We start from the raw sequence: 23037 nt of genomic DNA on the forward strand, positions 1-23037 counted from the left end.
GTATGTTATATAACATTCAAAAAGAATTTTTTTCTTGATTGAGAAAAGGATACAAATGCAAAATCCACAATTTTGATAACTGAAAATTGCCAATTGTTTTGCAGTACTTTATTATATCGGGTGTCTTGTCTTTCTTGGGCTTTTAGTTAGCTAATGAATGAATACATTAGACACTTTTGGGTTTTAGTTGGGATTTTACATAGCTTGCATTTTAATTCTTTGGTTCTTTGCTGTTTCTATTAACCCATAGCATTATTTGAATAAATGTTATAATATCAACCTACTAAAAAAAAGAGTAAAAAGGAAAGAAAGAGCAGAAAACCAATAGCAACAACGTCCATCAATCCAGTAGAGAGCTGAAGTGGGAAACCTTGATGATTTGAGGAGAGCGAGGAGATGGGGTACTGTACATGAGGCCTGGTTTAATGGCTTCTGGGCTGTCTGATCATGAATCAGGTTCAGGTCAGAGGACAAGGTCACAGGAACCTAGAGGGTCCCAAGTTGAAGACACAAGACTGACAGGTCCAGTAACCTACCATCCAGGTCCCTACCCCTGACTCTCAGACATCAGGGAGGCCCATCACCCGGGGGGTGATGCAGTCAGGATGTTGCTCAAGGCTATTGCTCAGCCACCTGAGCCAAAGCACCACTTCCGGCTTTTTGAAATGTATGTGGTAGTGAGGAATGGAACCCGTGTCTTCCTACATGCCAGACAAGTACTCTACCACTAAGCCAAACTCCCAGCCCTGCAAAGAGAATTTTTAATAGCCTAAGAAACCTATGTGTAGCACTGGCATGGGACTTGATGCTCTTTCTGCGCTCTTATCTGCTCATTGGCATGTTGCCTTGTATTTTCTGCGCAGCTCTCCATGTTTGCTTCAGGCCTTGCAGGGCATTGCTCTGTAGGGCAGATAAGATGGCACATACGGAGCTGATATTTTTGAGATGGTGGCATTTCTAGAGATGAGGAATGTGTGAGTTGAGCTGTGGAGCAGCCCCCGGGGTCCTGCTTTGATCTTACATCTCCACCTTGATTACTGGAATGAATGCTAGGGAGCCTGAGGAGATGACTCCGTCCTAGTGGAAGCAGAGCAGGAGGGCATATGGCTGGAACCTGGGCCGAGCCTGAGGAGGGGTTTGTGGACTCAGGAAGCAGCTGTGAGTGAGCAGGCAGCCTGCTGGTCGGGATGGGAAAGGGAAGAAGGGTCCAAGGCCTCTCCTGCAGCATACCAAAGCCACCTCCATCCAGTGCTCCAAGACCTCTGCCCTGTCTGCTGCCTCAGCACTGTGGTCCAACAAGGACATTGTAATGCCACAGCTTGCAATTTGATGACAATGTTGTAAAATGGCCAGCATTGTAGGTGCCAGGAGCTCCTGACACTCCTTATCCAGGTTGGAATTCACGTAGCTCAAACAATGATAAAGTCTGAGCTCTTTCAAGAGCCTCTGGAAAGGGAAAACAAATGGTCAGTGGGACTCTGCCTGAGGCCTCCCGAGGCTCTGCCTGGGATGAGAGGCAGGACTAGGCACTGGGTCTCAGGAAGCAGAGCTGCATGTCTAGGTGTATCTCCATGCTCCTTCCTGCACCTCTGAGAGCCCCTGGCCTATGTGTGTCCCTAAGAATAGCATGAGGGCCTAGAGAGGAGGGCAGGGCTGGACCAATTTCATTCTGCCAATCATGAGGTGCCTTGGCCTGCATGTCCCAGGTAGGGCACATTTGCCTTTCTCCACCAGCCCTCCTTTCTGTCTGCAGGCCACAGGCATTTGTTTCCACCCTGTGGCAGATGCTGAGTGCCATGGGATCTCAACAGCCACCAGGCCCCCAGTGAGGGTTAAGAATTCAAAGGCGAGTGGAGAGACCAAGGGAACTGGGCTTCTGTGTGCTTGTCCTTGTTACTCCCTGAGCCATCAGGATCCCTGGACACTCTGTGGTTGCAATTGTCCCTGAAGAAATCAAGATGGTTTGACTTGGTGAACCCAGACCTGGTCCTGGGTTTTGCACCCACAAGGCTGGGATGTGCAGTAGAAATGTTCTCTGCACAGGGAAATGGTGGGTGTGGGCAGTAGAGGGGAGAGGGAAAGACTGCATGCCCAGGGCTGCCAAGCTACTCACCACAGCCATGAGTGAGAACTGTTTGGCCTTCTGGTCAGGCAGCCACTCCAGCAAATGTGCTGTGCTCATGTCCTCATTTAACTTCAAGAAGGAAATCCGGGATGACACCCTGGAGGACACCTGAAAATCCCCCACTGCCAGGGACTCCCAGGGAGCTGGGTCTCTTTCAGGTGCCATGTCTGCCTCTCTAGCCCCCAGGGATTCAGCTGGCTCAAGCTCCACAGCACTCCAGTGGAGAACTGGAGTCCTCAGAGATTGACAGGTCATGGTCGTGATTTTTGCCTTCCTGAGACCTTTGCCGTCCATTTCCAGGGGTACAGATGGCCTGGGGGCTTCGTCCTCAATGGGTGGCACAAGTTCCTGAACAGATGGCTCAGGCTCTTCCTCTGCTGGGCGGAGACAAGCCGCCTCTGCAGCAAGGAGGCAAGCTGCCTCTTCCTCCAGCAAAGGACTCACATCTGATGCAAATCTTCCTTCTTCTGCAGCCTTTACCTCTGGCCCACAGGTCTCTGCCACATTGCTCATGGGAGCCTCTGCTTGATCTGCATCAGCTGCTGGTGTTGGGGCTGATGGGGGATTTGCTTCAGCCTTGCCTTGAGTAGCTGGGTTTCTTCAGTGGACACTGGAACTTCCTCATCATTTCCTGGTTCTAGAGTATTTGGTTTCAGTGGATTAGGTCCTCCAGGCTCAGAGATGGCTGCCAGTGCTCCTAAATCAGAGGGAACAGCTCAGTCTGGGACTACTACCTCCACACTAGTACTTGGGGCAGGTGGAAGGCAGGGAGTCATGAGCTTACCTGCACAAGGCTTCATCTCATCTAAGACAGCTGGTACAGCCAAGTACGAATATGCATCTCTCAGAGTCCTACTCTGGAGCTCGCCAGCAGAGCTTGGAGCTGAAGGGGACTCTGAGGCAGCTCTTAGATCCAGCTCTGGCCAAGATGCTCGGATTCCTTCCTGGGTGGTGGTTGTCTCCAGGGCTTCATGCATGGCATGAAATACTGCAGAATCACCAAGGACTGGAGCTGCAGCCAATATTTTAGGACAAGATCCCCTACAGGATGTCTTCCCCTAAGTCTTCCCTAATGTCAGGAGACCCCTGCCTGCCTGAGAAGCCCCAGTGCTTTGACTCCGCCACAGGAAGTGTTCCAGACTGCTTTCCAAGGCCTCTGGTCTCCTTGGCCCCTTTGCCTATGGCTTCCTTCAATTGGAGATGGCTTAGAATCTCCCAGCTGTTGTCTCCTTCACATCCCCTGCTACTCACCTTCAAGTTCTGGCTGTTTGGAATTCCTGAAGTCCAGCTGGGTGAGCAGAAGGCAGGCCTGGTGCTCCTCGATGGAGCCGGGCCTATTCAGGTGGAGGTATGCCACAAGTTGTTGCAGGCAGGACGAGTCCCGTGCTTCCAGGATATCCTCAGGGTTCTCCCTCATCCACCAACCAAGGATGAAGGCGAAGGCTCTGGGTGCAGAGGGAGAAGCAGCCGAGTCAGAGGCTGGGCCTCTCCTCCACTCAGATCCTCTCAAGCTCATGTGTGGAGCTGTGGTCATGAGACCGCTCATGTCCAAGTCCCTGGCAAGCCAGGTCACCTGGCTGGGCTGCAGGCAATATGTTCAGGAGGATGAGACTAGACTTAGATCACAATTGTGAACACCACCCTCCTCTTTCCACATGCCCCGCACCTACCTTCATTTGTCCCTGGAAGCCTCCCCAACCTATCCACTCTGGGATGGTCATCCTGTCCCTAGGTCCTTCTCGAGCCCTGCGTGTGCTCATTGAGATAGCCTCTACTCACCTCCATGTCCTTAAGCCCTTTGTGAAGTGTCTTTCCCTGATTTCAACCCACAGGGCACACCCTGATCCTTGAGCCCTCACGGAGTCCTCAGGAAGCCCACTGAATGTCCATGATTGGGAAGCATAGCCTACCCTAGTCTCCCTAGTCCTGATTTTCCCAGGGTAGGCAAAGGTGACTGGGCTGTCTTGGTCCCAGAGCTTCTCTCATCCTCCTCAGGAATAGAGGAACCCACCCCCAGCTCCCTGTGTGGACAGTTTCCTGCAGGTCTCAAGCTCTCCTTCAGAACTCTCAAGTCAGGTGGGTACCATTTCACTTTCCCGAGGCCTCCCGGAAAGCAGCTCCTAATGCCCCCGCTGTGAAAACAGAGTCCCTCCTCTTCCCCCACCACACTCGCTGTTGTAGTTGTCCTTTTGCTCCTGCCTTCTCCCCCTCAAGTTCTTGAAATGAGCGGTACCTGGGGAATAACATGAGGAAGTCACATGCACTGTCCCTGAGTGTGATGGGTGCAGTTCTTGGTGGCTTCTGAGCACAGGATGGAGCTTGGGATGACAAGAATCACCCTGTTCTTTACACGAGTGGAGCCTGATATACCTCTGGACAGAAGGTGAAAAGGCCTTTACCTGCCTCCTACATATCTGAATGGGCATGGGTTCTCTGTGTCCCTCTAGTGCTTCCTAGTGCGATTCAGATAAGTTTCAGGACCCTAGAAAGAACGTCAATCACCTTGAGAATTTGGAAAAGGTTTTGCTTAAGGTCTCAGACAGTGAGGCCACAATGGAGAGAAGGGGGTGTTGATGAGAGGGGAGCTTCTCCAGGCCCCACCCACAATTCTGCACACCCAGCTGTTGAAGGCATGGACCAGGACAGGCATTTTCACAGCCCGTGCCTCTGCTCCAGCCTCAGGCAGTGTGGGTGTTGTCCCTAGCAGGCTACTTCCCAGGATTCAAGCAGATTCATGTCGGGGCACCAACTTGGGCCAGATCCTAGCCATTGGGTCCAGCTGCTTACCTGCTGAACAGCGGGGTCCGCATGTGCTGTGTGGTAGTGAAGGTGTGGAAGGTTCCCAGGACTATTGGGATGAAGGAGGCATCCTGGAAGAGCAGGGCAGGCACCAGGTGCTCTACCAGTTGCTCCACTTTGCCTCCCCGCAGGTATCCTGCCTTGCAGGGATCAGCAAGGCTTGGGACTAAAATCTCCCCATACTGGGGTGAAGAATGAGAAGCAATGGGAAAAGGCTCCTGGCCATACAACAGCTTGGGGCACAACCCCTTTCCCTCCCTCACACACACTCATGTACCCACATCCCACCCAGAATGCAGACACTCATGTCACACAGTAGTAGATGTGTGGACCCCTGTCCTTTCTGCGCACATGATTCCTCCATACACCTGTGGGATGCAGGGAGGGTTTCTGAACAGGCCACCAGGCCAAGGCATGACCCATTGTCTCTCAATGAGATCAAACTCTCCAATTTGATTCTGTCTGTGGAATATGGGACAGCAGCAAGAAAACATCCTGGTGCTTCCGAAGTTTGCACACAAATGAGCTGGCTCAGCTGCAGCGCAATATATGAGCTGCTAAGCAGTGCCCCCATTGTTGCCTGGCCCCCCTTTTTTTTGTCCTGTCATCTCTTTAGGTGATGTCACCAACCATGCCCCCCAAGAGCCTGAGCCTCACACCTGACCCCTCCAAATGTCCACTGGCTGCTCCCTGGGACCTCTTGCAGGTCAGGAGGAAAACTAGACACAGTCCCCTCCACATACCTTCCCACGGTCCTCTGTCCAGCAAATGTCCTGGTGTTGAGGACATACTTACTGGCTTTGGCCTGGCACAATCATGCATCTCAAATGTGTTTTACACTACTAGTGTTAATGCTTTGCTTCAGTCCCCCAGTCAATCCACTTTGCAGGGATTCCACGTAGCACCTGCTTGTGAGGGTGAGGATGTCATCCACTGAATAATACCCTGTGTCCTTCCTAAGCTTGTGAACACTGAGAGCTGCTGTCAGCCTTTATACTGCCTCAAGTATAGATGTGGTCTCTGCATATTCTGTCTTGACAGAGAATAAATTTCGTTCGTATGTGTTGTGACAAAAAGGAGATAGAGAAGCTACTCACATCCATGTCCTGAGACAGGACATGCCACAGGAATCACACACATTGTCCTTTGCCAGATGCCAATGGCTCACACAATCCTAACTGCTCAGGAAACTGACCTCTGAAGAACATGTTTCTGAGTCAACCTAGACATGAAAGACTATGAGAGTCTCATCTTCAATTAATCAGCAAGAAGTAGGAAATTTGATTCATGGCCAATGTGTTGGATTAGCAGGCTTGAGCATAAAGATTCAAGACCCATTGTCCTATTCAAGTGGCAGAACCAGCACAGCAAGAAGTACTACATGGGCATGTATCTGTGATGTCTGCATCACTTCTTGCGCAAGGCAGATGAAGGTGACTCTAGGTAGAAGTGACAAACAGAAATGGAACTCTAAGACAGATATAAGGTATCCACATGAATCCATTCACTGGTACTCTCATAGACACACACACACACACACACACACACACACACACACACACACACACGCACGCACCCACACAAACAGAACTTTGGTAAGGACAGAAGAATAATGAAAATGATGAGAAGGTAATGTTCCCTTCAAAGAGCGACACCTTTGCAATCCCTTCACCCAGAAGAAATGGCAATACAAGTGGATGGACAGAATTAGTTGGATCTGTAATGAAAAAAATGCCATCACCCCTCCCTGTATCTTAGCAATTTATATAAAAACCACTTCCTTATTCCACAAAATACAGATGACAATAGCATCTTGGTCTCCTTCTTATATATGGTAGCAAATACAAACAAAATTTGGTGGATTGTGTAGTGCTTCATTGTATCTGTTACCTTGGGATTCAGCCCTGAATGGAAAAGTGATTCAAAGTGACATAGTAATGTTAAGAAAAGAAATAAGGCCATATAGTATGAAGCTAATTGAAAAGACCTCCAGGATATTGAAACAAAAGCCATACAATGAATGACTGTTGTCCTTAATGTACTATGTTATCTCTCATCTCTTTTGCTGTCCCTTGGATATCTCATATTGTTACAGTATCTCACTTTGTTATCTGATATATTGGATTTATTTGTATTGGGTTATTTGAAATTGGATAGGGAAGGGGGGAAAACCAAGACTGGGGGTGGGTGGTGGAGGGGAGGGTCATGGTGACCAAGACATGTGAAAGGGTATCAATATATGTGAATTAATCCAACTTCTATCTGGCAAACATCATGTAACCCTTTTATTAATTACAATAAAAAATAAATATAAAATAGAGAATGGGGGAAAACAAGATGAGGGTTGGGAGAGGGGGAGGGGGGAAGGGAAATGGGGACCACGACATGTGAAAGGGTATCAATGTGTGGGAAATAAGGCACCATTTATCTGGCAAATACCATGTAACCCTTCTATTAATTACAATAAAAAATACAAATAAATAAATAAATATAATAAAAGAAAAGAAAAAGCAAATAGTAAGATGGTTGACATTTGTGAGGAACTTGAATCTGTAGGTAAATTTGTGGATGCTCTGCAGTTGTGAGAATACATATATGGCTTATGCCAATAGAAGATCTTGGGAGGGTCTTATACCACATTCGAATATTTCAGGAAAAAAACAGAGTCATTTCATTATGTTTACAAATTTCTTTTTCTGAAGACACCTGTCTTTGTCAAGGGGCAAAGTGGGATGGGCAATGAGGGGCACAGGAGAGCCTTCCGTACCCAACAGAGACAAGAAAGGAGGAGGGTGCCTCCGTGCTGGGAGGTCAGGGAAGTCCAGAAGAGGGAGAATCGTCCAGGAGATTAGGTAAGGATGAAGTGAGAAACTGAGGAGCAGGCAGAAAAAAAACATCAGAAATAAACAGACTTGAGGTGGAATGATGACCCCAATGATCACAGTGTTCCAGGAACTAAAGTGCCATATCTGTAATGCTTTTTACCAAAAAGCCCTCCAAGTCCATCTAGAGCAACACACAGCATAGAGTGATACAAATCTCCCGACTGGTGAACTCAGGGAGATAGTAGGAATGTCAGCATTTGGTAAGTTCCTGTTGGGGAGAGGTCCCTGAGAAGCCCACTTGGGACTGGTGACACACTGAGACCAGATTGTGCTGTCATAAGATGTGGGACCCTATGGAAACACTGGGTGAGGGCAGGCAACCAGCTGCTGGCTCTGGGTGGAAAGACCTGCTCCAACACAATCACTCAGGACTTCTTTAAACACATAGCCCAGAAGGATAAGGGTTCAATGGATGAGTGCATAGGTTGAGGGTAGGCCAAGAAGTTTTTTATGGAAATGGAGACTTAAGTACAGGGAGACAAGGAGTCTAAGAGAGAGCTAAAGGAGGGAGCAGGACACAGAACCAGCCCTGATGCACAGAGCACCAGTGCACACACAAGAGGCATGTGGTCATTGTTGTTCATTGGCAGCATTCCAGCACTACAGCAAGTAGCTGAGAGAAGCCAGGCCTATGGAAGAAAGGCTTGCAGGGACTCATTGTTGTGGGACTTCTCCCCCAGGATCAGTTGGGCCTTGTTTCCTGAGCCACCCTCAGCTCTGGAAGGTTCTTTCAGGATTAGCTGTCATGGAAAAGTCTGAATCCACATGAAGCTGAATGGACACAGAGAAGAACCCAGAGGGTCCTCATTCTTCCTCCACTGCTCAGAGACATTGTACACCAGTAGATGACCCACGTTTGGACCTTGTTCTGCAGGGGGAAGGGAATCCCTGTCGTTAGGTAGAGAATTGATTGGCCTGGACCCTGGAGGACCCACCCCGGAAGTCCACTCTGCTCCTCCCGGATCTCCCCGCCCCTTCCGCTGAGGACCCAGAAATAACGGCTCCGCAGGTCCAGTGACTCAATGGCTGACAGCGCGGGTCCTCACCACCCTGGACTCCCCTTCCTCCCTCTGGAGCCGTCCACGCGGGTCCTCCTGGGCTAGGATGGGGAATAGACTGGAGGGGAGGTGAGCCCTGTCCCGTCCTCCCCAACCCTCCTGCCTGTCCCCTCCATCCTCCTCCGCCGACCTAGTCACCTAACCTCCCACTGGGTTTCCCCTCTGAACAGTCCCACGACCTCTTCCTGGCACCAGGACCGGCCCCGAACCTCCACTTTGCACGTGGATGTGTGGAACATTAACTGAAACCACACCCTTGATAACTATGTCCATGGTTGAATAGGATGCAAAGCTCAGAAACATGTTGGCCTCCCACATCTAAGACATTGTGCTCATTTACCACGTGTATTTATTTTTCTTTTAGAGATGAATACTTACAATGTATTCATAAGCATGAGCTATTACAGTATGTATGGTTTTTCATCCCTCAGAAAATCAAATTCCAAAAATATATATTGCAATTATCTCTTACAAATAATCTCATGGAGTTTTAAAATTTTACACACTATTCAGTCTGCCAAGTTATACAGCAGTTATCTCCAACACAGAGGCAGATTAAGTCATCATATACAGTATACTATAGACATAGACATTTCAAATATACTATATTAGCCAACGTGAACATTTGCTAGTTAAGTAAGAATCCCTTTCTTTAAGTTACTTGTGGCATGGCTCTGCACTGGATACAAAACAATGAGGATTTAAAATTCAGCACTTGCAGCACTCGGAGTCTTCAAGTCGGTTAAAATGTAGGTTTGTTCATGGATTCTTCCGTTGTCATTTGAGCTTCTCTTCTCAACCAGCTGCTGTCCCTAGTGGAGACACTAGGAATTGCATTCTCTACACTGTCTTCCCTCTCTCTCCTCTTTCTCTCTCTCTCTCCTCCTGTAACACGTCAGACTCTTCAATGGCTTTGACAGCTATTTTCTTGGATGTTTCCTGAATTTCTCCACCTATTATAAACTCATCAAGGATAAAATATGCCTTTTCAAAATTAAAGATGATACCCAGCTCGCAGACCTTTTATAAACAAGTTTGAGCTCCTTCCAGTCAATGAAACTGCTTGTTCGATGACCTCGAGAGAGAATAATCTGAACAATTTCCCGGGTTATTTTTTTCCTCTCTTTGTCAGGGAGAGTGGTGTACCACTTCTGTAGCCGTAATTTCCCTTGTCGACTGAACAGCAAGATGAAATGTATCATGGTGACCCGGACCCGCCGCCACCTGCACCCCAAGATCCGCGAGCGCCCAAGCCCGCTCGGGTACCAGGTAAGGCGCCTGCCTCACCTGTAATATCTCCTGTTTGAGTATAAAGTAAACCTGATGCCTTTAATGCCTTTCCTAAATGTTTGGTTTGTAAAACTTGAAATATTATTAGCAGTTAAGAGTTCCTGTATATTGCTGAACTTTTAAAAATATTTACAGAGATCAGAGACAATGTATCTCGTATGAATGTCCTAAATTCATTTGTATGTTTGGAATTGGAAGAAAGAAGAATAACCAAAGATGGTAGAGGAGATAGATATTCAGTAGTTTTGATGTCTTAAAAGCTGCTAGCTAGGCTGGGATGGAAAAATTTTAAACCTTTGAATATAAAGACATTCTTATGGGGTTATATTTTCTATAAATTATTTACCCAGGTTTTCAGACATCAGAAATGATGTCTGTGACATCTCTTACTATAATACAATTCAGTGGTAGGGATTCATAACAATGGCAGCGATTATTATTGCTACCACTATTTAAAGACAATCTCTTCTATTCCAAGCAATCTTAGTTATAGTTACTTGAGAAAGTTTCACATGCTTTTGAATGTAAATCTAATATGTTTTGTTTCTTACTTTGGGCATTGATTACTTTGGCAGCATATATAGGAAGTACATGTTTCTTTTATCTTCCTGCCCTTCCTACCCCCAAAGACATTATTATTGCTGCTAGACATTATCATTGTGAATCTGTGTCACCTTTATACTGCAGATTATGCATTACCAGGTATTAATGTAATCAGAGATATTATGAGGAATTAGTCATGGTAGTTGTCCTGGTGCTTCATCATGTCTTTCCATGATTCTTGCACATGAGTTTCGAGGTATTGTGTCACTCGAGTGGCCTGGTCAGGGACGGGACCTTCTAGGGTTTCCTAGGACAAGTGCATGCATGGCTTGGGGGCTCTGGGGAGAACTCATGTGGCAGACTCTTAGAGGATACAATGGAAAATGATAGCGTTGCTCCTACTCAGAAGATATTTAGGAGGAAAATGCTAAGCCAAGAGGAGAAATTGACCAATTCCAATTGATTTGAAGGAAATAATTCAGATAGTATATGAAGTAATCACTAGGCTTTGAATTTCTAATAGTTATTCAAATGAATGATTTAGAAGTATAATTATGGCCCCGGATAGAAATTTAATCAAATTTGTTTAGATGTTCTTCAGTTGTATATTTAACTTGTGTGGGTGTGTATGTGTGAGTGAGTGTATGAGAGTGAGTGTGTGTGTGTGTGTGTGTGTGTGTGTGTGTGTGTGTGTGTATGTGTGTGTGATCTGAGGTTCGAACTTGAGGCCTCATACTTCCCAGGCAGATGTTCTACCACTAAGCCATGGCCCCAGTTCCTTTAACTTAAAAGACTTGGTAAAACTTACTTTTCATAACAATTCATGTTGTGTAAGTTTTTATGATTCTATTTTTGGATAAAAGTATTTTCATACCTCATTAAATGCTTTACAAATATTCTTGATAATTCCTATTTGACACTTGGCTATGCACAGGGGTTCTCAGATGTGCTGGGAGTCACCTACAGAAGATGATCATCTTCACGTGGCACACTGGGGTAAATTCTGAGGGGCTTAGGGATACACTTTATATGGGCTGTGGTGAAAGTAATCATCATGTTTCTTTATATTATATAATAATAAGAAGATTGCCAAGTGAAAAGATAATATTCAATTTGCATAAAATTTTCAAATAAAATATTTTTAAAATTCCAAAAAAAAAGAGATGAATACTTCCTTGAAACAAAATTTCTAAGGACAGTTTCATTTTCTTCATGTGTGTGTTTATTTGATTTACATTTCTCTTTCACAGCATAATGAAATTCTACTCTTGTACCCATTTGGAGAGGATGGTGGGGGATGAAATTAAGCAACTATTGGTAAGTATCTACGACGACGACTAGAGTTTACTTCACTGCAGTGTTTATTATAATTGAATGATGATAATTAATATCAATTTCATACAGACTAGTGAAGGAATGATTTCCTAACTCCTCATCATTGGGAATGCATTCTGTGTAACTTATCTTTAGGTGTTAGGTGGGTGATGTAAAAGGGCTGCCCTGAGTATTGAGAATGACATAGATGCACGCACTCTCTATGATTTGGAAGGCAGGTGGCTTGCAGGTTTGCAAGTGTTGTGGTTAAAAATGTCCTGTGCTCTTCCCCTTCCACCGACGGGTTTCTTGGGAGCATCGAGGGATACCCCTGGGTGGCTGGGTGGGTGAGGGCACTGACAGATACTATTTGTATTTCTAAAAGAGACTCAGACTTCTTGCTTATTCTGATTATAGGCTTCACCTTGTTCTTCTTAGCCCTACAAAAAAAAAGGAAATCAAATTAGGTTAAAGATAATGAAGCAGACTTTAAGGGACACATTTTGTACTTGCTTTTCCTAGGCTTGATAGGTATATTTATACTTTTATTTCTCATTAAATGAAAAATTTTGCTCTTGAGATAAAGAATTAATGTGTACAATCTGAATTTGACTTCAAATTGTGATAACTATAACTCGAATTACAAAAAAATGAAACATTTCTCCACTTTGTTTAATTGTTTGATCTTTATAAAATAAGTAGTGGCATGAACAAGTATACTTTTCATCCTTTATCATCTTGCTTTGATAAAACTTTGGAATAACATGATTTTATATAATCATTTATGTTTACATTTTACATTAGAGGTGAGTTTTTTAAAAAACCATATTTTCCGTCATGTTGCCCTAGATTTTCTGTACATGGTTAGAGAATATGTTCAAAATACAGTTGCAATATCTACCTATTATCTACTATGTATACAATATATGTGTGTATATGGATTCGAGTATGTAATTGTCGTGTGTGTGTGTAGTTCAAATTTAGGATCTTGGGAGCTATCCCTAAGCTTTTTGCTCAAAGCTAGCCCTCTCCCACAGCTCTATTTCTGGATTTTTGGTGGTTAATTGGAGATAAGAGACTCAAGGGCTTTCTTGTCCAGGCTAGCTTTGAATGGTGATACTCAGATCTCAGCCTCCTAGATAGCTAGATTAGGCTTGAGACACCAGTGCCCAGCTGAAATTGTCTTTTCCTGTTCATCAGCTGGTTAGAACTGACCCTCCCCCCTCTACTTTCTAAAAAGGCATAATTGTGCCAACGGATTTTGAAAATAAACTGCCCGGTACATTATGTGATTCATGTAAGTATACCACCAGATGGATCCAAAAGATTGAGTCATATTGCCTAGCCTTCTGAATAGGCATATTGATCACATTATCTGCCAGCATTTTTGTATCCTTGCAAATGTTCTGCATTGAATTACCTGGTTATGCTTCATGAGATTTAAAAGTGTGTTTACTAATTTTCATGCTTCTTAAAAGCTGTTCAAATTCTTGCCTCTCATCTCCAGTTGAATAGTCAGATCAACCAAAAAGGTGACCTTTTAATTACAATATACCTTTTAAATAAAGGTATATTTACCTTTGTTAAAAAGTAAATTGTTATTGTAAAGGTGGTATCCAGCTATATAAGCCAGGTAAAGAGTACATTTCTTCCTGGACAGAGTCACCCTGTCTCTTACAGTTTTTCCTTCCCATTCCCATCCATAAGGTGTATATTTTGCTTTCAACATAGTTGTAAAGTATTTTTTCCAGTTCTGGGCTGTGAACTCAGGGCTGTAATGTATTTTTTGCCAGTTCTGGGCCTTGAACTCAGGGCCTGAGCACTGTCCTTGGGTTTTCTCAAGGATAACGCTCTACCACTTGAGCCATAGCACCACTTCTGGCTTTTTTCTATGTATGTGATACTGAGGAATCAAACATTAGTCTTTGTCCATGCTAGGCAAGCACTCTACCACTAGGTCAAACTCCCAGCTGCAATATATATATATATATATATTTTTCTTTTATTTTAATCAAAGAAAGAATTCAAGTTGGGTGCCAGTGGCTCATGCCTGTAATCCTGGCTATTCATAAGGCTGAGATCAGAGAATAACCATTGAAATCCAGCCTGGGAATGAAAGTCCATAACACTATTATCTCTAACCCAAAAAAAAGCTGGAAATGGCTCGAATAATAGAATGCCAACCTTGAGCCTAAACCTCAAACTCCCAGCTGTAATATATATATGTATATATATGCATAATTTAACACTATAATAGAATGCCAACCTTGAGCCTAAAACTCAGGGATAGCATCCAGGCTCCCTTGAGTTCAAGTCCCAGGACTGGCAAAAGAGTAATAATAATAATAATTCAGATCCTATGTAGAGGAGAAACACTTCATATAGGGGAATTTCTAATAGGAGGTATTTCTGGCGTCAATGCCTTTAGCTTTACCACAAAGTAGAATTTGAATAGTTCCCATTTGATTGACTTCTGTTGATCCACAGGTTACTGTAGTTAGTAGAGTTCCATTTCCATTTAAAACCAAAATCCAAATGTGTCTTATATTGTCTGTGAACTACAATTAAATAGCACAACCCAGGAAATGATATTGAATTTCCTGGCTTGAGATCTGTGGAAGTTGTTGATGAAAGCGACAGATAAGACTCATAATTTTGAAAATAATGGCTTCAACCTTCTATAAAAATGAATTATTGATAAGCAATTCCTCAGTCCAGATTTGACAGTTCGTTGACTGTGTGAACACACAAAAAATCAACCTTGAGCTTTGTGACTTTGGAATCACTGGCTTGATTTTATCCAGGGGTGACATTTTTTCAGCTATAGTCTTTTCATAAATGTTTTTGTTCAATGGCAACTACTCTGTAAAACTACTTAAAGATAATGATGATGATGATGATGATGATAATAATGATAAAACAAAAGCATCCTGTACTTTCCAGCAGCATCTTCATGACCACAACCTGTGGCTGGGGCAGGCCTCACATGCGGCCTGGCCTGCGGTGGATGCTGGGTAAATGCTCCAGTAACTCTGTGAAGTCTTTCCTCAGCAGTAGCTGAGGTTCAGTATTGCAGGGCAAAGACAGAGAGAAAGAAGGACCCGCCGCCTACAATTCTTACACTAGGAGAGTCAGATTCATGATTCTTAGCTCTGGATTCCTGATTTTGATAGTTTCTTCCCAAGAGAAGATATCAACAAGTAGCCAGCTGGCCTAGTGTGACCAAAAACCATTCCATGTGCTATTTTCACTAACCTTGATATGAGTGCCTGTGGTTTCCTTCAGATACATTGTCTTTCCTGCCTTCTAATACATAGCTCCTCTATCAGTTATAGCTTCATTTTTAAAGTCTGTATAAAAACCTTCTGCTCTACCTCTGTAGACCTGGCAAACTCCTGTGTTCTGTCCTTAGTCCCTTTGTTTCTGTGTGAATACCCTGTTTGTCTGCTCCTCACTAGGCAGTGGAGTTCTGTAGCCAGGGCAACAAATGTTGGGTCATTGTGGTTAAGAGAGGAGTGCTGTGGTCCAGTGTTTTGTGAGATTCTTGTTGGGTTTTTGCCTGTGATCTGTCTCGTAGGTAAACAATATTCACTGGTTAACAGGTTCTACTGGAGTTTTTGTTTCTCTGTCCAAGAAGTCTGGCTCCTTTTTCAAGTTACACTTGAACTGCAGAGTCTGGTTTTAAGTTTATTGGGGATGCTTTCTTTTACCCTTCTTCCTATCACCCTGATCTGATTAGTGTGTCCACTGTGAACTCCGAGTTGCTTCCTAGTAACTTTTTTTTCGATAATTAACTGACATGTTAATTTTTATTTTAGAAAGCTAGTATTTCCTGAAAGATCTAAATGCAGCTGTATTTCTTTGATTACTAGAGTTGACTTTGGTCCAACATTAGGAAGGATTTTCCTGAATATAGAAACAAGACTGGACAGGAAAGACTGTTTCTGAGCCTGGGCCCTGTCCCTCTTGCTTGCCACTTAGTGCTCAAAAGTGAACAGATGTGCAAGATTGCCTCAGCTCCTGGCCTTTCCTCCCTCCTGTTAGAATCTCTGGGCAGGAGGGGAGCATGGTCTAGTGCTAGAGTGCTTGCCTAGCACGCACAAAGTTTGATTCCTTAGTACCACATACAAAGCCAAGAAGGTGGTGCTGTGTCTCAAATGGTAGAGTGCTAGCCTTGAGAAAGTCCAAGTTCAGTGCCCAAACCCGGGAGTTCAAGCCCCAGGACTGGCAAAAACAACAACAAAAAAAGCACAAATCTCCAGTGTCAGCAATGAATAGACACACAAGAGATACAAATTTTGTCAAGCAATTTACTTTTGCTCAAAATGGTGCAATGCCTCACTCTACCCAGAGCTAAGCAGGCACACTGGGCAGAGCAGTTTAGTAGGTTTTTATCCCAGTCCAAACTGTCCCTTGTCAAGGAGTTAGGCTCACATTCTAAATATAACTGATTACCAACGTTAGATTGTTTTTTTAAAAGGTTTACAATTTTTTTTTTCATCACAGCTGGCTGAAAGCAGAACTGGGAACAGAGTGGCTGACAGACACAGTGAGAGAGGTTGATGAAGTCAGCAGAAAGCTCCCATTTAAAAGGGGGAGGTCTGGGGCACATGGCTGACACCTGTAATCCTAGCTACTCTGGAGGCTGAGATCTGAGAATCAAGGTTCAAAGCCACCCCAGGCACAAAAGGACCTGAGACTCTTATTTCCAACTAACCTCTAGAAAACAAGTGGTGCTTGGTTCAAGGGTAGGATGGTAGCCTTGAGCTGAAGAGCTCAGGGACACCTCCCACCCAGACCCAGGGGGAGGGTGGAAGCCTTGAGCTGAAAAGAGCTCAGGGACAGTTCCCAGGCACAGTTCAAGCCACGTGACCCACAGAAAAAAAGGGGAGGGTCACGTGTGTTTGGCCTAGTGATAGAGTGCTTGCCTAGCATGCACAAAGACCAGGGTTCAATTCCTCGGTACCACATACGTAGAAAAAAGCTAGACGTGGTGCTGTGGCTCAAGTGGTAGAACTCTAGCCTTGAGAAAGTCCAAAAACAGGTTCAGGCCCTGAGCTCAAGCCCAGGACTGGCCAAAAAAAAAGTGGGGGGGAGGGGACTTAATTCCATTGATAAAGATTTCTCTAACAAGGAACACACTTGGCAGTTGCAGTTTTATTCTTTGAATTCCTTCGATAAATATTTATCTCCCTAATTTGGCCAGTGGGTCACAGCAGCACAGCTGATAATTGCAATTTCACTCTTTCAACTCCTTCGGCACAAGATTTGCATTCCTCACATGGCTGCTGGTCATACACAGCACAGAAATAAGTCTTTAAAAAGCAAATAATAGAGGGGGGAAGGGAAATGGGGACCATGACATGTGAAAGGGTTTCAATGTGTGGGAATTAATGCACCATTTATCTGGCAAATATCATGTAACCCTTCTATTAATTACAATAAAAATATATTTTAAAAAAGCAAATAATACCAAAAATATCAATATACAATACAAAAGCATTTCAGTTTGACAGAAAAGACTACTTTTTCCTCACACTCCTCTCCCTCACCCTCAGAAAAGGCTGGTGTAGGTGCAGTGGCTCATGCCTGTAATCCTAGCTACTCAGGAGGCTGAGATCTGAGGATTAAGGTTCAAAGTCAGCCTGGGCACAAAAGAACCTGAGACACTTATCTCCAATTAACATCTAGAAAAATGGAAGTGAGGCTTGGCTCAAGGGTAGGGTGGTAGCTTTGAGCTGAAGAGCTCGGGGACAGTGCCCAGGCCAGATCAAGCCCCATGACCCACAAAAAAAAGGGGGGGGGGCTGGAATCTTATCTCTCACCACCAGGTGGCAGTGCTGATCTCACCTCAGCTCCTGCAGCCCCTAAATAACCTGACCTATGGAAATCAGCTCTGAAAACAGGGATGCGGGCTCTGCCTTCATAAAAGTAGACAGTCAGTAGACTTCCTAGAGAGAAACAAGCAGACGTTTGGAAGGGAAGAAAACCCTGAATCATGGTTATGCAGTTGGGGAGTGGCAGGGGGAGACAGCAACACTTAACTACCTTGTGAAAATACAGTGGAGCATATGAAAAGTGAGGGTGAATTTTTTCTCTATTTAATAAAGATGAGGAGAAAAGGCATGTAGCTGAAGGTAGATGGTGGTCAGGTATCTTTTTTGGTCCAAGAAGACAACTTAGCCAGGGTTATTAGAAAGGTAAGAGAGCAAATAAAACTATGGGAAATAGACATGGGCTCTACAGCTCACCTTCCCCTCCTCCTCCTTGCTCTCAATTCTACATCTCTAGTACAGAAGAATCTTCTGTACCCAGACACCAATTCAAGGAGATCCTTTTCCTCCACAGCCAGGCAACAAAAAAAAGGACTAATTTCTGAGAAGCCAAGGAATTGAACCTGTGTCTTTCTGTATGCTAGGCAAGCACTCTACCACTAGGCCACACTCCGGCCCCTTCCTAGTAACTTTTTTTTTCATATCCTTTTATCCTGGTTTATTTTCTTAATTTGAGAATGGGCATCTAATTTTTAATCATCAAGGTACATGAAAAAATTTATTGTTGTGGTAATGTATAGAGGGGTTACAGTTACATTCGTCAGGTAGTGGGTGCAAGTAGCCAGCTGGCCTAGTGTGACCAAAAACCATTCCATGTGTTATTTTCACTAACCTTGATATGAGTGCCTATGGTTTCCTTCAGATACATTGTCTTTCCTGCCTTCTAATACATAGCTCCTCTATCAGTTATAGCTTCATTTTTAAAGTCTGTATAAAAACCTTCTGCTCTGCCTCTGTAGACCTGGCAAACTCCTGTGTTCTGTCCTTCGTCCCTTTGTTTCTGTGTGAATACCCTGTTTGTCTGCTCCTCACTAGGCAGTGGAGTTCTGTAGCCAGGGCAACAAATGTTGGGTCATTGTGGTTAAGAGAGGAGTTCTGTGGTCCAGTGTTTTGTGAGATTCTTATTGGGTTTTTGCCTGTGATCTGTCTCGTAGGTAAACAATATTCACTGGTTAACAGGTTTTACTGGAGTTTTTGTTTCTCTGTCTAAGAAGTCTGGCTCCTTTTTCAAGTTACACTTGAACTGCAGAGTCTGGCTTTAAGTTTATTGGGGATGCTTTCTTTTACCCTTCTTCCTATCACCCTGATCTGATTAGTGTGTCCACTGTGACACTCGAGTATGCTTCCTAGTAACTTTTTTATTTTTGTTTTTTTTGGCCAGTGCTCTGGGTCTAAGCACTGTCCTTGGACTTTTTCAAGGCTCGAGCCACTTGAGCCTCAGCACCACTTCTGGCTTTATTCTATGTATGTGGTAGCAAGGAATTGAACCTGTGTCTTTCTGCATGCTAGGCAAGCACTCCACCATTAGGCCACACTCCGGCCCCTTCCTAGTAACTTTTTTTTTCATATTCTCTTATCCTGGTTTATTTTCTTAACTTGAGAATGGGCATCTAATTTTTAATCATCAAGGTACATTTTAAAAACATTTATTGTTGGGGTAATGTATACAGGGGTTACAGTTACATTCGTCAGGTCGTGGGTGCATTTCTTCTCCTTCTTATGTTTTTGTCCCTGTTTCCCACTCCCCTCTCATCAAGGTACATATTAAAAGAGAAAAACTTTAGATCATTGGTGAAGATAATTCTCTAGCAAAGGATTTTTTTTCCCTCTCATATGAGACAATGGACTTGTCAGAGTGGTTTGGTTTCTTGTAACACTTTTCAACTTCATTCCCTTTTGCTCAAAGTTTTATGCAATGGCAGTCTGGTAATTTTATATTTCATTGTGTATTATTGGATTTACTTTTAGCCTCCCTCAACATATACAATAACTTGAGAGTAAACTTCTGGGCTGAGTTGCATGTTGGGATGAATGTCAATCAATAGGCCATTCTGGAATGAGCATGTGGATTTAATCATGTAATTCTGAAAATTAGGACGGGGAAGAGCGAGCCCGGACCATGCCTCTCGGCCGAGCGTAGGCGCAACCAGGATGACGACGTCGGGCACCCTGTTCCTGAGCCTGGTGCCAGGCTCGCGCGGGTCCTCCAGCAAGTACCTCGTGGAGTTCTGGGCAGGGAAGATGACCCTGAAGGGGACCACGGTGACCCCGGACAAGCGGACAGGGCTCCTGTCCATCCAGCAGACAGACGACTCGCTCCTCCACTTCTGCTGGAAGGACAGGACGCTGGGGATCGTGGAGGATGACCTGATCATCTTCCCTGACGACTGCGAGTTCAAGCGGGTGGCCCAGTGCCCCAGTGGGAGGGTCTACGTGCTCAGGATCAAAGCTGGGTCCAAAAGGCTCTTCTTCTGGATGCAGGAGCCCAAGACTGACCAGGACGAGGAGCACTGCCGGAAAGTCAATGAGTATCTGAATAACCCCCGATCCTGGGGCACTGGGGGCCAGCAGGAGCGGTGGCCACGAGCTCTCGGCCCTGGGTGGTGAGGGTGGCCTGCAGAGCCTGCTGGAAACATGAGTCACCGCCAACTCCTGCAGCGCATCCGACCGGCTAGCCTTGGAGGACTGGGTGGGCTCAGGGCCCTCACAGGGCCGGGCCTGGCCAGTCTTGTAGGTAGCGGCGGGCCTCCAGCGAGCAGTTCTTCCTCCAGCTCCGGAGCCAGTCGGCAGCTGTCACCCCATCCTCCACCACCTCCTCTGCCCGTGCCCCCCCAGCCCCTTCTGCCCCAGCCTCGGCCACCCGCCCGAGCCCCGCGCCCAGTTCAAGTAATGGAACGGGTACGGCAGCCAATCCGACCCAGCCCATCCAGCTGAGCGACCTGCAGAGCATTTTGGCTACCATGAACGTGCCGGCTGGGACAGCTGGCGGCCAGCAAGTGGACCTGGCCAGCGTGCTGACCCCAGAGATCATGGCCCCCATTCTGGCCAACGCCGATGTCCAGGAGCGCCTCCTGCCCTACTTACCCTCGGGTGAGTCGCTGCCCCAGACCGCGGACGAGATCCAGAACACGCTGACCTCGCCCCAGTTCCAGCAGGCCCTGGGAACCTTCAGTGCAGCCTTGGCCTCGGGGCAGCTGGGCCCCCTCATGGGCCAGTTTGGCCTGCCCGTGGAGGCCGTGAAGGCTGCCAACAAGGGCTATGTGGAAGCATTTGCCAAAGCTATGCAGAACAATGCCAAATCTGAGCAGAAGGAGGGCTACGCAAAAGACAAGAAAGATGAAGAGGAAGACATGAGTCTAGATTAAGTTATTTACTGTCTTTTAAGGAATTTGAATTCTTAGTCACGTGACTCTTGTAGTGGCATTTGTGATTTATTGCATACCTTTTCCTGTTCCAACTCACCAATAAAAGTCCTTTCTTTTACCTGAAAAAAAAGAAAGAAAATTAGGACAAATACAAGAATGTAAATTGTTATATCTTAACTGAATAGAAATAGAACTAACAAAAATCAGGATGTGGACAAGAGAAATGATATAATGCTAATAACCTCCTATGTTAAAGTAAAAGAGAGACTTTATATGATACCAGGTTGAATGATCTAGTTAATAAACTCCAAGAGTACCAACTTTTATTAGATTTTAGAATTCCTTTCATTAACCTTATAGGAATGTATTAAAAATCCTACCTTGTAAAATGCTTTAGGTAATGATTAGCAATCTCTTTCATTTCTGCTTGATGTTTTAATGAAAACTAAACACAGAATCACGTGTATTTGTTTTTTTTACTGTGTCATGTATTTATTTATTGCTTATTTTCTCATCAGTCATGGGTCTTGAATTCAAGGTCTGGGTACCGTCCCTGGGCTTCCTTTGCTCAAGGCTCCTAGTCTACCACTTGAGCCACAGTGCCATTTTCGGCCTTTTCTGAGTATTTGATTGGAGGTCAGAGTCCCCTGAACTTTCCTGCCTGGGATGGCTGTAAACCGAATCCTCAGACTGGACTAGCTGGTGTTACAGGCATGAGACACCAGCACCAGGCTGTGTCTTTTTTTTTCTTTTTTTGGCCAGTCCAGGGATTGAACTCATGACCTGACCATTGTCCTTGGACTTTCTCAAGGCTAGGGCTCTACCACATGAGCCTCAGCACCAATTCTGGCTTTTTTCTACGTATGTGGTACTGACGTCTTCGTGCATGCTAGGCAAGCACTCTACCACTAGGCCAAACTCTTGGCCCCTTTACTGTGTCTTTTAATCTGTGATCATCAGGCATACCACATTCTTCTTTCATTTTTTGTTCACTGAACATGACCAGGAAGATGCTTAATGAATGTGAAGAACCAATACAATATTTCCACTGAGAAAAAGAAGTCTTTTCATCATTAACTTGGCCATAAGTGGTTCATAGATACGTCGTAAACAATGTAAAAAAGGATTTAAGGCTATAGTGCTTTGTGAAGTCATTTATTGATTTATCTTTGTGTGAGTGTTGGGGCTTAAATTCAGGGCCTGGGTGCTATCCTTGGGCTTTCTCAAGGCCAGCACTCTACCACTTGAATCATAGTACCACTTTTGTCTTTTCTATGCATGTGGTAGTGAGGAATCAAACCCAGAGATTCGTGCATGCTAGGCATGCACTCTACCACAAGGCCATGCTCCTGGCCCAGTTTTTAAAGCAAGGTGCAACTGAGTGGTAGATTGTCTTTCAATACATATGTACACCACATATGTACACACACATACATGTATATATAAATAAGTTGGCTGTACTAGACTTTGAGCTTAAAGTTTAATTGCCTACCAGGCATGCTTTCTATTACTGAGCCACTTCCCCAGGCATTTGTTTCACTAGTCATTTTTTTTTTAAATCTGGGTCAGACCATGACTACCTGTTTTAGTTTTTCCATTGTAACTGGGATAAGAATCTCAGGCCAGTGGCCTACCTGACCTTTCTGTTGAGTTTAGGGAATTTTTGTGCCTAGAGTGTCCTAGAATGACAAACCTCTCCATCTTAGCCTCGTGTGCTAAGATGATAGGCAGAAGTCTCCACAGTCAGCTATGTATTAAAGAAGAGGTCTCATAAACCTACATACTCAGAATAGCTGCAAGCTACCATTCTCCCAAAGTCCACCT

At 44.8% G+C, this 23037-nt stretch overlaps 1 protein-coding gene and 2 pseudogenes across 1 annotated transcript; 1 reads left to right on the forward strand and 2 right to left on the reverse strand.

The window, feature by feature from the left end:
* Positions 1 to 822: 822 nt before the first annotated feature.
* Positions 823 to 5418, reverse strand: LOC150039376 (ral guanine nucleotide dissociation stimulator-like). The gene is made up of 8 exons (XM_090327831.1): positions 5293 to 5418; positions 4913 to 5106; positions 4299 to 4358; positions 3377 to 3570; positions 2910 to 3137; positions 2114 to 2664; positions 1231 to 1446; positions 823 to 957 (listed from the first exon to the last, which is right to left on the reverse strand). Exons 1-8 carry the CDS (start codon positions 5416 to 5418, stop codon positions 823 to 825), a joined length of 1704 nt encoding a protein of 567 aa, XP_090183957.1.
* A 4191-nt stretch (positions 5419 to 9609) lies between these two features.
* On the reverse strand, positions 9610 to 10094 carry LOC150039377 (AP-1 complex subunit sigma-3-like; annotated as a pseudogene).
* Positions 10095 to 11494: 1400 nt separating this feature from the next.
* On the forward strand, positions 11495 to 21585 carry LOC150039378 (proteasomal ubiquitin receptor ADRM1 pseudogene; annotated as a pseudogene).
* The last annotated feature ends 1452 nt before the right edge of the window (positions 21586 to 23037 follow it).

Source organism: Megascapheus bottae, unplaced genomic scaffold, assembly GCF_031878675.1.
Source record: "Megascapheus bottae isolate mThoBot1 unplaced genomic scaffold, mThoBot2.hap1 HAP1_SCAFFOLD_40, whole genome shotgun sequence".
Lineage (NCBI taxonomy): Eukaryota > Metazoa > Chordata > Mammalia > Rodentia > Geomyidae > Megascapheus > Megascapheus bottae.